General features: G+C 44.1%; 1 protein-coding gene across 1 annotated transcript in view; it reads left to right on the top strand.

Moving 5' to 3' along the window:
• Positions 1–5,713, top strand: part of GATB (glutamyl-tRNA amidotransferase subunit B) — a 43,703-nt gene extending 37,990 nt beyond the window's left edge. Inside the window, exons 12-13 of the mRNA XM_010164856.2 lie at positions 2,905–3,039; positions 5,585–5,713. Coding sequence (XP_010163158.2) covers positions 2,905–3,039; positions 5,585–5,713 — 264 coding nt within the window. The remainder of the gene's footprint in view (positions 1–2,904; positions 3,040–5,584) is intronic.
• The last annotated feature ends 11,164 nt before the right edge of the window (positions 5,714–16,877 follow it).

Here is a 16,877-nt window from a genome sequence, read left to right as displayed (position 1 = left end):
AAGTAGATAGTAGGGAAATGAGTACAGTACACAAACCTAAACAGAACCATCTGCTTTGACAATTACATCTATACCATCTGGAGGACTGGACCCAGCCTGCCCCTCACTTCTGTCAGAGGCTGAGGGACAACTGCCAGACATCGCGGCTTCCATCACTGGAAAGGAGAGATGCCCACAGGACTGACTCAAGTGGTACTGCCTGCTGCTTCCCTCCCACCCTTGGCAGCAAATCACTGCAGATAGGGCTTCCAGTTGGAACGGTCTCAGGCACAGCAGTCAGCTGGCACGTTCACCAGTTGCAAAATGTTTGATACGATGCCTGTGGCAGCCAGACGTGTAAGTCCTGATTAATTCATCTTGACCAATGGTTTGCTGCTATGCCTGTGTAGGTAGAGACCGTGGAACATCATTAAAATCTAATCACAGACAGGCAAAATCTAATCTATTCTCAGGCAAGAATCAATAGTAGAAACTACGGAGATTTCAGTAATGGAAATGAGGCCTGAGATTCTCGTTTTGGCTCTGGAGACTTCATAATTTGATCCTTCTGTTCTGGTGCAGGCAGGTTGTGTAAATGAGTTGAAATCATTTTTTAAACGGCTTTCTTTAGATTTGTACTCCTTGCCAAGTGGAGAAACACATTTTTAAAAGTGCATCTTTGACAGGTCTTGGCCACATCTCTTTCTGCTTTCCTACATACCTGTAAACAAGCAAGGGCCTTGATAACATTGTTGCTCTACTAGCTAAGTGGAGATGCTTGTTACCAAATTGAAAAGTACACATGATGCAGATGTCACAGGGAAAATCTGGTGCCTTCAGGGTTTCTAATAGGCAAGCTTTTCTCAGTGCCAGGAGACATTTGGCATAGGAATAGCAGGGAATCAGAGCTGGATCTCTGACTGTCAAGCTGTCCTGCCCCTGATCTAAGTCAGCCTGATGTATGCGTGGCTCCTGGGTAACTCTGCCATGGTCGGCTGCTTAGATTTTATTTGTTGCAGATTTTCCCCTCCTGCAGCCCATGGCATCCTGCTCCAATACATCCCAGTCCTACAAATCACATCTGCCTTTTTGCGGGAGAGCGATACGGCTTACTCATTGTCCAGCCCCTGATTTGTGCAGTGCTTCAGACCCTCCAGGGTATTTTGCTATGAGCTGTGCCGTGCAAAGAGGACAGGCTCCTTCTGAGGGTGATGTACCATCCCAGTGCCTCCAGAGGCCTCGAGGACACAAAGCTTCCTGCCTGGTCCCTCAGGGCAGGAGCGGGAGGGGGCTGCCTGGGGTAGCAGTGCAGTGCAACAAAAAGAAGGCAAGCAGCTGCAGGCGGGCTGAATCTCTGTCAGGTGTATTTCTTTCTAGGGGTATTCCAGGTAGCACCGGCATGGTGATCTTTTCAGTACTGCACTAGAAGGAAGATCTTGTAGAAGACATCACATACTGCACTGATTTATTTAGATATAAACATCTGAAAGCTTTACTTATAGCGGTTGTAACTCTGGCTGCTTATCAGTAACGTTAATATTATGATCTGCCTTTAACCTTCTTACAGGGGAAAAAACAAGATGTAGCTGCCACAATACAGCTGCGTGTCGTTACCCTCTCTCAAGGTCTCCAGCAGAGTGATAAGATCCCATAAAAAGCTTTGGGGTACTGCTGGCAAACAAATCTCCTCTTGCAGGAATTGTGTCAATGCATGGTTCTCAAATTCCTGTTGTGGCTACAAAACTGTTTAACTGAAGGTCTTTTGTGCCAGGAAATTCTTCATGCTGAAGAAAATTGCTGGGGTAGTTAAGATACCATCCCACATGATTCATTTCTCCTAAGTTGTCTTGCTGCCCTGCTAGTTATTTAACATGCAGTTTGAATGCCCCTTCTCATCTCCCCTTCCCAGCATCTCCTTCATCCTACAGTGAGTATTTAACGCCTGAATTTTGACATGACAGCCATTTCCATATTGGTACACAGCAATGGCCCAAACATACAATTATATCTTCAGCTCAGGATGGAGCACAAGCAGCTGTTTTAATAAAGGTTTTCTTTCTCTCCTTGCACAGCTCTGAAATAAGAGCAAAGGGAATATAGAAAATGACTGCCCAAGGAAATTGGTTTTTTATAAATGTTCTCTTCTCTCAAGTTTATTCCAGGGCGATAGCCCTGCTACAGCGTAGGAAAACACACCAGCATTAACAAGTGATTACTCCAGAGGCCTGGGTTCCCCCAGCATTCCAGTACTGGGAGGTGATGCATAGGTGGGCTGGAGCTGCTGCATCCATTCTGTTCGGCACTATTTTTCTTCTGCTTTGTCACACGTGTCCTCATTACAGCTGGCTGATGAGGACTGGTAATGGGATGAGTTACCTGGCATTGGACTTGGTACAATAGTCAGCTAATCGCCGGTTCCCGGGCAGAGACATTTCTCAGGGAAATGCATTTTCTTACTGCTCTCGGGCAGTTCTTGTGAATAATGTGAGATGAGCGTGAGAGCTGCCGGAGGAGCCGTCAGTGACACTCCCTGGCATGGTGCCCCCCTCTCCCAGCGAGGGAACAGCGGCTCCATGCAGCGAGGTGGACGGGGGCTGCGCTTGGCAAACGTCTTTGAAGAGGTCCCACCACCGGCAGAAGCAGGCAGCTCCCGGTACTGCGGTAGGCTGCAGAGCACCGACTGGGAACCATTAACCTGAACCTGTGCAGCCGTGGGAGTGCTTTGTCTTATTTCAGGAGGCAAAGAGGAGGGCGGGTACAGGAGCTCTTCCAGCGAGCGCAGGATTAAATGTTGGGTCTGGTCACGTTTAGACAAATCTGCTCTTGCTTTAACTAAGATCTGGCTTCTTGGATCCGTAAGTGAAATCCTGCGTGTACCCAACATTCACATGTCACACACTGACCTTTGCCACTCATGATTTTCAGGTGCTTGCGGAATTGTGGAAAGGAGAAGGGAAGACTCCTCTTGAAATTGTTAAAGAAAAGAAACTTGAACTGATACAAGATCAAAAAGAGCTTGAACAGATCTGCCAGGCGGTGATTGATGGACAAGTAAAAGAGGTGACTGTGATGGTGCTGGGGAGCTGTGCACACCACGGCAGTCTGGGGCACTAAAAAGGGGGGTAATTTTTTTTCTTTTTTCTCCTTTGAGTGGCATTTGAGCTCTAGAGCCCATATAGGAGCATTAAAGCTGCTGCTCAGATATTAGGCTTTTCTTCTCCTTTCTTATTCAACTAAGTGTTCTTCTGGAAGTTGAAACATACCCAAAATGATCAGCAGAAGAACTTGCCAGTCTGGCTAATGCGCCAAGTCATACTGAGAGAAACCATCAAAGTTTAATGCAGGAAAGCAGAACGGTGGGGCCCTGACCCCCTTCAGCTACACTGCCATTAACCTGACCTGGCCACCCAGCCACATAACTCTGGTTTTTGTCATCTGTTGCCATATTAGGGCAACACTGTTAAACTGTTCTGAAGCTGGAGGATGAGGTTCCCTCCAGCCAGGCATATATTAGTTATGGAATTAGCGACTGTATTAGAGGCTGGCAAGGCAAAAATTTTACTTGCATCTGTCTCTTTGCCATATCCCTGTCTCCCTCCGCTGCCAAAGAGATGAGTCTTAGCTGGCTTTCCTACCTGACAATGGTGGTGGGGGGGAGGAACCGGACGCCCATCAGTGGCTCCAGAGCTGCTGTCCTGCTGCTGGGCTGTGGCAGCCGCACAAATGCTGCAGTAGGAAAGATGAGGTTTTGGCTCTTCCCCATCTCCTTGGAAGGACACACAGCAGCCTGCGTGGCTTATCAGTCTAACAAGGTCTGAGTTGGGAAAAAGGGAAAAAAAAAAACCCTTGTTGATGATGAAGGGGAAGAGTGGGAAGAGATCTTGACAGATTCTAAAATCTGCTTTATAACGAGCACAATGAAAACAAGTGCTTATATGTTCTCTGGAGCAAAAATGTAAAAGCAGAAGTGAATAGCTTACTTCTAATATAAACATTGTCTGGATACATTTGCCATTTGGAAAAAAACATTAACATCTTTTGAGAACAATACCACCCACCCGAGGTCTCGTTGGGGGATGCTAACAGCTCTGCAAGAGCTTTTGATAAAGAAAATGAGCTTGCAGTAGGTTGGCGTGACCTCCATCAGACGGACTCATTTGCAGAGCCTGATAAAAGCGCTGCTGTATTTTCAGACTGGTACAGAAGCACAAGTGTGGAGAGAAAGAACATTAGAACTGATTGGGAGGTGCCGAAGCCGAAGGTCCATAACTGTGCTCCCATTTCAATAATAGCACTTTCTCTGAGAATGTAATTCCTCTCTGTTTTGTACTGGTTTAGTTAAGCCAAATGCAGTAGAATGGCCTCACTTCCCTACTTTTTCCAGATGATCTTTTGCCAAGGCAAAAGCTGCCTCGAAGGCCTGTAATTCATTGATTTAAATTGCTGCGAGAGCTTATTTTACAAAATAGAGTTAGCTGAGTACTTGGGGGGTGGGGGGGAGGGAAACTGTGCCTCGCTTTTTGATAGGAACTTCCTTTAAAATGAACTAGCCTACAAACAGTCGCTCAAGCCAACACTGAGCACTTTATGAAAATGCAGTACCTGGCTTGTACTGTATCCTGCCCCACATCGGTGATTTCCAGCAGATCAGGAGTAATGCATCCTTTCTATCTTGTGACAGTACAGAGAAGATTTTAGACTGCCAGTAATTCAGATACTGGAACAAGTAGCAATATTTGCATTTGTGCTTGTCATTGGCACAGGGGGTGGTTCATATGTTCGCAGTCCTTCTCTTAATATCTGTAAATGTGACATCCTGTTTAACTGAGGCTGTCATGTTCTGCCCAGTAACTGACAAGGTAGAGAACGTCTCCCCTGCCACACAAACAATGCGAAGGCCAGAAGCTTGTCTTTCAGCAGTAGTAGTGTCTTTCAGAAATGCCTGAAATTGAAAATTTCCAATGCTTTTTTTCAGTGTCTTTACTTAGCTTTTGAACGTGGCCCTTGCTATTTTGCAGGTGACTGCGCATCAAACACCAGCTATCCGATGGGAGGTCGTATTTCTGATCAGTTAATTAATTGCTATGTTGCAAAGGATTCCGTGCTTAAAGGAAAGAACATGCTGTTACAAAAACACCTAGGTCTGCACTTGAAGGACCTCACAAATATTATCAAATAGTTTGTGATTCGATGTAAATTACTTGTTATAACTGAGCAGTATATTGAGTAAAAAGGTTCATCATCCTATTGGCAAAAAGAAGTTGGTCACATTTTTCTGGCTTTTTTCCAGGAAGCTGCTCTTCACGTTGCAGACATTGTTAAAAATCCAAAAGTGTTTTCTGACTTTTTCAATAAGAGGAGATCTTTCTATTAGTTGCAAGGCCCTGCTGCTGTAGGGACTTGCTGCTGTCTCATGGGAGCAAAGCAGGAGCTTATTGCAGAGCTGAAGGCAGTTTTTATAAATAACATCTTAGCCCAAAATAGTGTTCTACCACAATGGTCCAAAGTACAAAAATATTCATACCTTGTCTGTGAATGTGTGAAAGCATCCAGGTTTACTCTAACAGTGGTTCTGTCTGTTGTTTGGGTTTTTTTTTCTTTAAAGGTTATGGCAATAAAAGCAGGAAATCGAAAAGTTCTAAATAAGTTAATTGGCCTGGTACAAAGAGAAACACAAGGACGATCCAACCCTGTTCTGGTGAAGCAATTATTAGAGAAGAAGCTGTCAGAGTAGCCACAAGAGAAAACCAACCAAGTGTCTACAGAAAACGTGCTTCATTCTGTCTGGTTCACTGCAAATGAACTTTGGTGCCTCCTCGTGTATCGTCGGGATTATTGGTTCGGTTTCAAGCAGCGTTACACCCTCGCCTGCCCCGGCTGCATCAGCCAAAGGAGATGAGCAAAAGAATAGCAGGAGATGAGACACTCATTTGCATCTCCCTCGCTCCACTGTGCCATTCGGAGCTGTGATTTCTGCACAGCTGTGGGTAACAGGTTCCCAGCGGTGTCTGTGAGTATGCAGAGAGCTGAAGCTGTAGCAGTTAGTTTTGCAATAAAGCAAGTGTAAACTCCACTCTCCTAACTGCCTTTTTGTGAAGAAGGGAAACTGACAGATCTTGAATGCAAAATCTGGTGGTGTACACTAATAACTCACTGTAAGTTAGTGTGAGCACACCAGTAACAACGATTAAAGCACCTAGCAGTAATGAAGACGACCACGTGTGCTTTCATACCTAGCAGAAGGGGAAAAAAAAATGTCCACTGCTGTCATTCTTCCTGGTTTCTGAGGGATCAGTTGCTGGCTGCTTAAGTGAGCGCCTGAGGCTAGTGCCACAAACAGATGTGCCTACACCTAAGAATTAGTGTCAAACTGTTTGCTCAACCTCTCCTTGTTCTGTACCCAGACATCTGCCTCCTCACAGCTCTTTCACTTCTGCCCAATGGATGTACGTCTGAGCCCTTCTGAGGGTCACATCTCGCTTGGGTTGGTGAGGTTCAGCATAGCAGCTGTGCTTCTGCCAGCCCTGTACAACCTATGGAGGAACAAGCAGTGCCTTTCTCCAATGCAGCATTCACCCCAGTCTGGTCTTTTTTCTCTGCTCCAAGCCCAGGGCTGCAGGCTTTCTACTGTCACCTAGAACTGCACCACTTTGTGGAAGGAGTTGAATGTGCAGTTGGCTCACCAAAACTGAGCAGGATTCAGCTGCATTCCAGCATCTGTTCCACTGTTTAATCCTAAGGAGTGTTTCCTGCTGGTTTTTTTAACTTCTATTTTTCAGTTCCTAGCTTTAAGTACCCACCGAGACCCAGGATCCTACAGCTGCCTTCCCCGACCCAACCCCCTTGAGCTGATCAGACCATTAACAGGAAATGCAACTAGAGGCAGCCTATCAAATTTACATTTATTTAATCTCATTTAGTACCAGGGGTTTGAAGTTCTTAAATCCCTTGTGGAGGCTGCTAAGCCCTACATTTTAAAGATCACATTTATGTCAGACCTCAGAGATAGTTCTTTGGAATTGTTCTTTAGGATGTGCCTACAGGGCAGAGGTCAGAGGAGTGCAGCAGGTATGGCCCTGGGACTTCACTCACCTTTTGCAAATGTGGTGCTTGCAGCCCTGGTTCAGACGAGGGTGATGGCAGTTCATTCTCCTGAGGAGTAGTGCTAATGGAGGACATTTCTGTACAGACTGGCTCACCGTTCAAGTGTGTACTCTTAATTAGAAGGAAAAAACCTCTGTGGTTTTCAAATACATTTAATGAATAAAGTGTATACCCATTATTCACATAAAAATAACATTACAATTCAAAAGTCATACAGCTGACAAAAAGCAGTAACATGGTTGCAGTCAAAACCGTGACCCTTCAAAAATATACAAACAAACAAAAAACCACCCAAAACCCCCCCAAAAACTGCCCTAAACTAACTCCCAAGCAACCCCCTCTCTGGATTTAAGGTAACCTGACCTTCACACAAAGGCTTTTACTGTCACTTTTCACATCATGAGCAAAAAGGACCATTTTTTCCTTACAGTGGTGTGAGTTTTCAGTTAAGTGTTCTAGATTGTAGAGCAAACTAAATTTTGGAATTCTGTTCAATTCTTGCCATGGCAGCAAGAAACGAAAAGGCACAGGGGCTTCTGCATAAAATTTTTACTCTTAATTTAAAGGTGCTCCCTCAGTTTGGAATAACACAGGTTTTTCCAAAAAGTGGTCCTCCAGGGTTAGTGCTTTTTGTTGCACACTCGATGCCGCTGGGCTGAGTTTTCCCTCTGCTCTAGTGGGTGCCTCTTAAGAAAGAGAAAGCAAACCAACAGTGTATTTGGCAGCGTAATAATTAAGCTGTGTCTAAAGGAAGGAAGGATCTCCACTCCTGCAGCATGGCTACTGCTGGTAAATGTCTTTTTAATGGCTACTTCTTCTTAGCCCCGCTTTTCCTACGTAATTACACTTTGCTAATATGGTACAAAATCTGTTAAAATTATGATCCAAGCTCCATGTGAGGACAGCATTAGATCTTTAAATGGATTTACTGTAAATCTCAATGTATTTTCACCTCCACTTGCCAGACACAATGGGTAACAAGAAAGATTAAAAAGGGATAATTGTCATATTCTTCCCCTTCCAGGGAGGGGAAAGAGCAGCTGTAGTCTATAAATTTTGCACTATATTATGAAACAGTCACTTCTAAAATTTTTAAAGAAATCTTTTGCAGACGCACACAAAATGTAAATTTCTTTCTGGTAGGAAAAAAAAAAAGTGGTTTCAGTCAAATGAGATCAAGATGATGAATCTTTTTAACATTTGTGGAGAAAGGAGCTACCAACTTCAAAGCTGTGGTAGCTGGCAGCACTAGGACGGAGTGACGAGGCGGTGCAGCAGGGCCAGCTGACATTGCTCCCGCTACGGCAGCCTGGAGTAAGGGGCTCATCAGTCACCGGACACCATTTGATCGAACCCACGCAACCCAAACACCCCACCGATTTTTGCCTACCAAGGGCCTGATACAGCAGCCTAAATACAAGCACCACCTTCCTCTGTGTCTTAAACGGAGCTAAAGGCAAATTCTAAATACTCCACCAGTGATCTCTGTACTGTGCAAGACAGCTTGGGTTTGTATTTGCATTGCAGTAGTCGATGGGGTACATTAGAAGACAGAAGCAGCAACCTCAAGGAATTTAATATCTGCGACTATAAAGACAAATTAAAAACCCCCCCATAGGACAGGTGGGTCTGCAAGATAAAAGGCAGAACCTGACTACGAAGCATTCGATGTCGGAACGCTTGGAAGACCAAGAAGCTGTTTAAAGTGTGGTTGTACCAAGGGTAGGAACTCAAGAACTGAGATTGAGGCTTCGACCCTGACCAGCAGAAGTCTTATTTAGCTGCAGCAGTGCTCCCCGACCTGCTGACTGCAGATGCCATCTGTGCAACAGCACTAGGCAGGGTGAATCAAGGACAGTTTCGTGCGGATTTTCAGCACGAACCATCCGCGAACAGGGGGCCAAGGAAAATGCTCACAAATTAAAAGCTGACACCAGACACTGTCACGACAATCTCATCTACTCGTTGCTGGAAGTCCTTTAGGAGGTCACTCCTGAGGGTGGAGAGATGATACCGACTGTCCTGTATAGCTGAAGTATCCCATAACCGAGGTTGCAGAAGAGGAGAAGAAAGTTGTCTATAAAGACGCTGGCAATGCTGAAGTAGTGAAGAAAGAATTTCTAGCACTCAGCCGTGGCTGCAGAGTTTAATTTTAACTGTGTTAAAAATAGAAGCATATGATAGGAACCTTAACTAAAAAAATTCACAGCTAGAGTATTCACACTGCAATTTCACTGCGGCCCCTTTCCACTCCACTTCTGCGGCGTGGTGTCAGCGCACCATAATGTTCTCATTTCTGCTCTGAGCACCCCTCTACCTACACACTTCCACACCCACTGACCTCCAGCAGCACTTTGTCGGTGATTTTTGGCCCCATGTGCCTGCTCAACACGTAGAGTGTTTGTTTTTTTCACATAAAGAAAAACCATTGGGTTTTTACTCAAAACTCTCTTCTCAAACTGTGTGAGGGACAAGACAGAACAGCACACTGCTGGTCTTTCTGCCCTTGCTGCCTGCACCTCCTTGCAATGCCGCTTACAAATACTCCAGAATTCATTGGATTCTGCTTCACATAATGGCCATAAAAAAAACAAGTTACAGCAGATAGGAGGTCAAGATTGATCGACCCAAATGCTAAGAGGCTTACCTGCACTGGGTTGGCTGTTGAGTGCAAGTTGCCCCTGGCCCCTCAGAAGCTGCAAGCTTTCAGGTAATATATATATAGAAAGAGAATTCCATTGCTAAACAGTGTGAGGAAGGGAATAAAATACAAAATCCAAAGTTCTCATGACCTGTAATTTGCTGCACCTTTTTCTGCCCATTGCAACAGCAAATTTAAACTCCATCTAGAAGAACCCCTGGGCCAAGCCAGATCAGTAATTGGGGATGACTGCAGCGGGAAAACAAAACCACCAGGAATGCTCCTTCTCATCTGACCGTGCTCCATCCAACACACACCCTTCATCAGGCCCTGCAGCCTGAATTCTAACTGCAATAAAGCAAACGTTCAGAAATGCTCAGGTGCTGCCATGAGGCAACAAGGATGCCAAAGGAGGTCGAGTTTAGTGAGCAAGGCAGCTGTGCATGGTCCTGATGATACTGACCGAGTCTTCCCTCCAGGACTATCCTAGTCCCAGACCCTGCAGATCTCCCGTAGGGCGTACAGGCGTCTCACAACTGCCTGCAGCATGTGCTGACCAGTTGTACGTACCCATGGAGAGGGACCCTGACCTTTGCTGTTCCTCCCCTTTATCTCTGTGCGAGGTCCAAGTCGTAACCCTGCAAATGACTCCATCTCACCTGCTGGCTGCTCCCCAAAAAAAGATGGGTGACAGCTGTGCCAGACCCCACATTACCCCAGCACATGCACAGGCAGCCAGTCATTTCATGCCACATCCATCGCCTTGTCATCGCAGCCTTTGGAGAAGGGCCCAGAGCTGGGTTCAGTACTTAGAGCTGCAGAGCTTGTACTACCATGAGCTAATCCTAACAAGCATCTGAAGGCCAACGGTTCCACTGTAGGGAATGCTCCCTCCATGCACAAGCATTTTGTGCAAACATGAAGCAAAAGTTCTCCTGACATACGGCCGTATCAGCCACAGCTTTAATTATCTAAAGCATTTACACCCACTAAGCAGGCATAACCATAAGGAAGCTATATTACCTTCTAATTTCTAAAGCTTGAGAGGCCTGGTTTTCAGACTGGTCTCAGAGGCCACTGTTTTTTTCACACTGAAGCTCAAAAAACAATGTTACAACTCAAGTTTTAGGACAGACACTGGTCAGAGTTGCCAACACCAAGCTGCGCTCGGACCACCGAGTGACACGAGTCCTTGGCTCAAGCTGCAGTAAGGGCTACCGAGACCCAGAGCTGGTCCCTCTGCTTTGAGGGCAAGATGGCATTTCCTCTGAGCTCTGGCCAAACTGACACAGCAGCACTGAGCTGGACGCAGTTTAGTCGTCTTGGATTTGACTCATCCACATTATTTTTTGGTCTAAATCCAAGCCAGTTATTTTTAAAGTAGGCTGCAGTAAAATACAGCTGCTGTGGAATTGGCTTCATCAGAAATGTAAGTTTGCAGGTATTTAGTCCACAATACGTAATTGTATGCGGGCAGTCTGCCGAAGCGCCAGAGAAAGTTATTTGGTTGAGAAATGCAGCCTTTGCACAAAAGTTCCATCAGGGCTTTTAGCCCAGAGACTTCAGTCTTAATTTAATCCAGCTGCCACACAAGAACCATTATAATCAATGAACAAAAAGAAGATTTGCACAGTCAGCAACAGAATGGCACTTTAAGTACCTACATATTTGAGAATTCAAGTAATGCTCCTATTCATAAATAAGAGGCTTCCAACTGAGCATATAACAAATTAAGTACATTGACGCTGGGCCACAACGTGTTTAGAAAAGCTGGGGGGCCTCTAAAAAATAAAGTACATTTAGACAGAGCTGGGCTTTCGACACCAACAAAGTGACTGGAATGGTGTTGCATTCTGTGGCTGGCTGCGGTCGGACAGCTGGCACCATCGCCGTATTATCTGAACACCTATTTATGGGCGTCCGACACCACCTCACCAAGGAGCCATTTTCACCCTCCTTCGCACAGTTCTGGTCCACAACACTACACAGCAGTGCTGCCCACTCGGACAGTTACCACAGGACACTGTCATATTCACTTTTTTCAAGTTTGCTACAAGGTTTTTCTTTCTGGTCCCCAGTAAATCAGAGCAACACAAATGTGCATTCTTGCTGCATCTCACACAGAGGCAGCACCCCCCGCTAATCGGTGCTGTTTTACCTCGGGTTTGCTCATTAGCAGAAGCAGCCCGAGCGCCATGTACCTTCTTCCATTTCTGCTGATAACGCTCAAAAGGTGCAAGGAAGAACATACTGCAATTATCTAAACTGGATCTGCACACAGCAGCAACATTACTGTCGTGTGCCAGAGCTATCTGAGTTCAAAGAGAAGAAAGAGGAAAATCCCAGTGTTCTACTCATAACCGCAGATGCGGTTTAAATGTTACAAATGTAATAGGAGCTGTCATAAAAACTGCAGGCATGACACAGCAATTTCAGTAAATACAGCACAGTAAATTGCTTATTAAATCAAGCTGCCCTCAAACAGAAGCTGTGGCTACAAATCCAAATGATACAATGACATAATTTAACTGCACCGAATCACATCCTTTTCTTCCCAACCCTGAGATTTCAGAGCTTCTTAGAGGAGCTAAAAAAACCTTCCTGAGGCACAAAACCTCCTGTGAGGCATAAGCAGAGTGCACAAAAGGGTAGTGAATGTGTACGCGCTGTGCTGGATTGTGTGCTTCTCTTGGTAAATAGAACTTAACCTCGTGAACTTAAACCCTTGGGCTCTGCGAGATGCAGTAAGTTTGTTTGCAAATGTTTTTCTCTGAAGGAGTGAGCAGAGCACTTAGACACTGTGCCAGGGCCAAAGAGCAATTAGAAGGGTGCTGGTGGCAGAAACGCTGTTCAGGCTCACTGTCTGTCCAGGCCAGTTCCCTGCCAAAGCAGAGCCCCTGCCCATGTCCCAGGTCCACCCCAATCACACCTCATTTCCTCCCACTCTAGGAGATTTACCCCCATCTTCCTAAAAAGATCAAATGGCACCTCAAATGCAAATGCACTAAGCGAGTATGACACCACTGAATTCATCAGACTTGTTACAAAGTGACGAACCCTAATGAACAAAGAAATAAGTAATTTATGAACTGGGTGCTCTGAAGGATGTATCTGGGTGAGCCAGTGGGAGGGACAACCCATGCCTGCCACTGGGAATTTTCTCATCTTCCACAGAATACAGCTGAGAACAGGAGCTCTCATTTCTGTTCTTCCACACCAAGGTCAGAAGTTACCAGGACAAAAAGGCAGTGCATCTTGCACATCCAAAACCGCAACACCAACAACTTAAATCTTATTTGAAATCCCTTATTTTTCTTTAGGGTACACACGGAAAAGATCAAATTTAAGAAAAATGCCTAGAATACAACAGCAAGAAGGCAGTAAGTAGGGCCAACTCCACAGCACATGAATTGCAACTGGCTGTGCATGTCCAAAGATGAGCACATGCAAAGGGTGATGCTGTTTTGTATGAAAGCTGCCAAGTGCATTAGCCTAATTAATACAAACTGTGTGTGTGCTGAGACTGACCCACAGGGCGTCAAAAAATGGTCAAAAGTAAAAGAAAATGACTGCAAGTGTTTTAAGACAAAGTGTTCACTTTATAGGTAGGTTGCAAAAAAAAAAAAAAATAGCAGGTTGAAATGGCCAGAAAGATTCCTTGCTACAGCAGAACAGCTTAAAAACACACTCAAAGGCTACATCACTGGAAATGTGGCATTCACAGTTTGAAACATCTAGCAGGAGCCTGGAAATTAACTTTGGTATCACTGAGCCACCACCTGCAGGTTTTGGAATAGATCTGCCAACCCCAAGACACTTCATTTGTGACTGAAGCTGAGACAATGCACCAAAAAGGGACTGCGACACACACACACACACACACGTAGGGAAATCCAGACCACCGAGCACCCCCCTTACTCCTGGGATGAGCCACAGAACGTTGTGTCCTCCGGTGGCCTACTGGCTGGGCTACAGCTTCCACCGTAGGCATATGGGGATGTTTTGGAAAAACATGTATCATTGGTGAGAGACAGGATAACACATTATCTAACTGGAGGGGAGCAGCTTATTAAGCAAGCTTTTGGCTGAAGAACTCATGCACACAGAGATGATTAATCTCAAAAGATCAAAATTTTCAAGCTGAATCACAGGTTCTGCATTTTGAAGACAGGAAGATGCAATTCCTGACAATATTTTATTTTTTGCCAGGTGTTGGAGATGATGCTACTATCACAACTAAGAAATAGCTGCCAGTCTGATCCTGCTCAGGAACCAAGCAATACAAAGTTATATTTTTACAGCCCCGAGTCAGAGTCACTGCACTCGTCCACCTCTTCCTTCTGGGGAGCTGACAGACAGATTTCCCATCTACAAGGGGACACTGTGCACACACACAGCTCTGACCTTTCAGCAAGAAGTCTTCAACACGACTCCAGATTTCAAAGGCTGAGTTTATCCTACTGGATGTAGAGCATAAGCTCTACTACAGCTTATAAGGTAAAGCCTCCCCTTCCTCAAATTTACAGATGCTTTTTTGAGCACTTCACATTTTAAAATCCCCACGTAGCTTGACAGACCTGCTGAGATGAAACTGCCATGACTTTGTACATTTGTTGAAAACGCCAGTTAAAATTAACTATCTCAAAACAAATCCCTTCTACTCAGCAAATAAAGATTTTTATTTTAGAATAAAAACAAGGGAAGGGAGTGTTCACACAGTAACCTTACTCCCTTGAGCAGGGGTCTGCAGAATTCTTCATTAAAAAAATAAAATCTTTTTCACTCCTTTTTAAAAAGTCCTTCAGTAAAAGAATTGGATTGCTTGTGCAATTTAGCACTTGTTTCTGAACTACTAAAACTTAGCTGATCACACTCATTTGATACTTTTTCTTTTGCTCACATAGAGTTCCTAACAGAAGAGGTGAGGAGCAGAGCAAGCACTGATGCTGTATCCACAATGCTAAAACACTTTCCACACACAACACTACTGAACCTCTGCGAGTACAGCATGAAAGTCAGCACTGCCGGTAACAGTGGGAGTGGGATAGGGAGTGGGGAAAGAACACACCATGTCCTAGGACAGTTTAAAAAAAATAGAATTAATTTGCTCATTGCCCATTTACAACAACAATGCAGAGGAAAAAAAAAAAAAAAAAGAAAGCTCTCAAACCTGGATAACTACGATTTAAGAAAAAACCCACAGCCTTGGCTTCAGCCTCCAAGGAAGCTTGTGAAGGGAAAAGGGGCCATGTGGAGGCCAGTAGGTGATTTGCAGGATGGTGGTGTAACGGTGCCTAAAAAATTAAACAAGCTGGAACCACGGAGTCAACTAGGAAGCAACATGACCCCCAGCCATCGTGGAAGTGAAGACTGTACAGCAAACAAGTAAAGATGGACTCAGAGAAGTTCTTGAGGTGTTTTTGTTAGAGGTACACTGGGATTTTTTTTCTTGGAATAGCCTACAGCAGTCTGACACAAAGAATGCATCTCAGAGCCTGTAGATTAAAGGTACAACATTTCAGAAGCATCTAAAGGATTTAGGAGCTTAAATGGCACTGCAAATTCCACAGGAATTTGAGCTGTAATTAATTGGACTCTTCTGACGTGTCTTTGTTTTTTGTTTTTAAAGTGTTATTTTCCTTTGCAATCTCTGAGAAAGTGTTTAAAAATCAGGATGTGATTAACATTACAGAATTACAATGAGCAAGACAATTAATGTATGCAAAAGTTATTTCTGATTTCTGTTTCTTCAGATTTCCTGGAGTCACTGTTCTTTTCTGGACAAAGGGGTTTAAGGCTTTCTTGAACTAAGCCCCTCTCTATGTAGCCAACTACAGCACACTGGGAGCACAATTATGCTAGTAAGATAAGACGAAATGCAGTGGTGATGCACCAATTCATCATGTTTGGGTTCTTCTAATGAACCTCATTACTCACAGAAGAGAATTTTCTCAAGCAGTTAGTCACCAGCAGACAGCTTTCCCTGTTACTGCTTCCTTTTTCTACAGCTGGTGAATAGTCTGGTCCTCCCCTCACCATCCCAAAAGTGCAATATTAGGAAAAGTCAACACCTAAATTAAAAGTAAAACAAACAGTATTTAACTTTCCCTTAACCAAAAATATTATCAATAAAACAGAAGAGCTTTCAGGAGCAAGCCAAACTTTTTCATTAAAATAAAATTAAAAAAAAAAAGAAAAGAAAAAAACAGCCTGCTGTCCTTTTAACACTACCAAAAGATACTGAATACCTTTAGCTTATTAAAACAAGCATAAAAACAAACTACATATTAATTACAGCTTGCATAGAAACATTTTGTTTTGTACTTTGTGCAAATCTTTCTAAATAAGGCATGCTTGGGAGTTTAGGTAGCAATGCAGTAGTAATCAAATAATGCTGAGAAACTGCAAGGAAAATTCCAGGCAGTCTGCAGTCCACATCCACTTACACAGTTCATTTGACTTCAAAGACCAACAGCTGATAGCTGCAGATCTGTCTGCAACATAAGGCAACATGGTATGTGTAGGGTCCAGCACCTGCTTTCGGGCCAGTCATGGGTTTAATACACATAAGATCACTTGAATTCAAAAAACCTGAGCTGCTAGTTAAAAAGAGGCCTTCAGATGTGGACTGTGAAGAACCCTGTTTTCAGGGAAAAAGAAGGGAAGTGGGGAAGAGGACAAAGACATGAAAAAGCACAACCTTTCACATAAAGGGGTTTTGTGCAGATTTTGCATATATTTTTATACCCTGAACTGTCCCCATGGGGCAATTTTTTTCCAAACAATCTATCTTCTAACAAGTTATCCAGAAAAGTATTTCTGTAACAGAAAAAGCTAAAACATTTGCCTCTCTTTGCCAGCCTACAGGTGTCTATTGCAGAAATTCAACAAGAATCAGTGACACTAAAGGGTGGCTGTGTAAAGAGGAGAAGATGAAGTAAGAACAGTATCAGAAATCTCAAGTTATGTAGCACAGAGGGAAATTATAAGGCCTAATATAAGGTACCATGGAATAACATTTTACCCCCTCCTTTCCCCTCCAAATCAAGTATTTTCAGGAAATATTGACATACAACCTTCTTTTTTAAGCAGCTTTGCATTAAAAATCTGTTTAAACTCCAAAAGCTTTTTTAAAACACATTCTAAAAACCCA

The sequence above is a fragment of the Antrostomus carolinensis genome, unplaced genomic scaffold, assembly GCF_000700745.2.
Source record: "Antrostomus carolinensis isolate BGI_N321 unplaced genomic scaffold, ASM70074v2 scaffold4683, whole genome shotgun sequence".
Lineage (NCBI taxonomy): Eukaryota > Metazoa > Chordata > Aves > Caprimulgiformes > Caprimulgidae > Antrostomus > Antrostomus carolinensis.
Note: the sequence above shows the minus strand (reverse complement) of the source record. Positions and strands in the feature narration are given on the sequence as shown.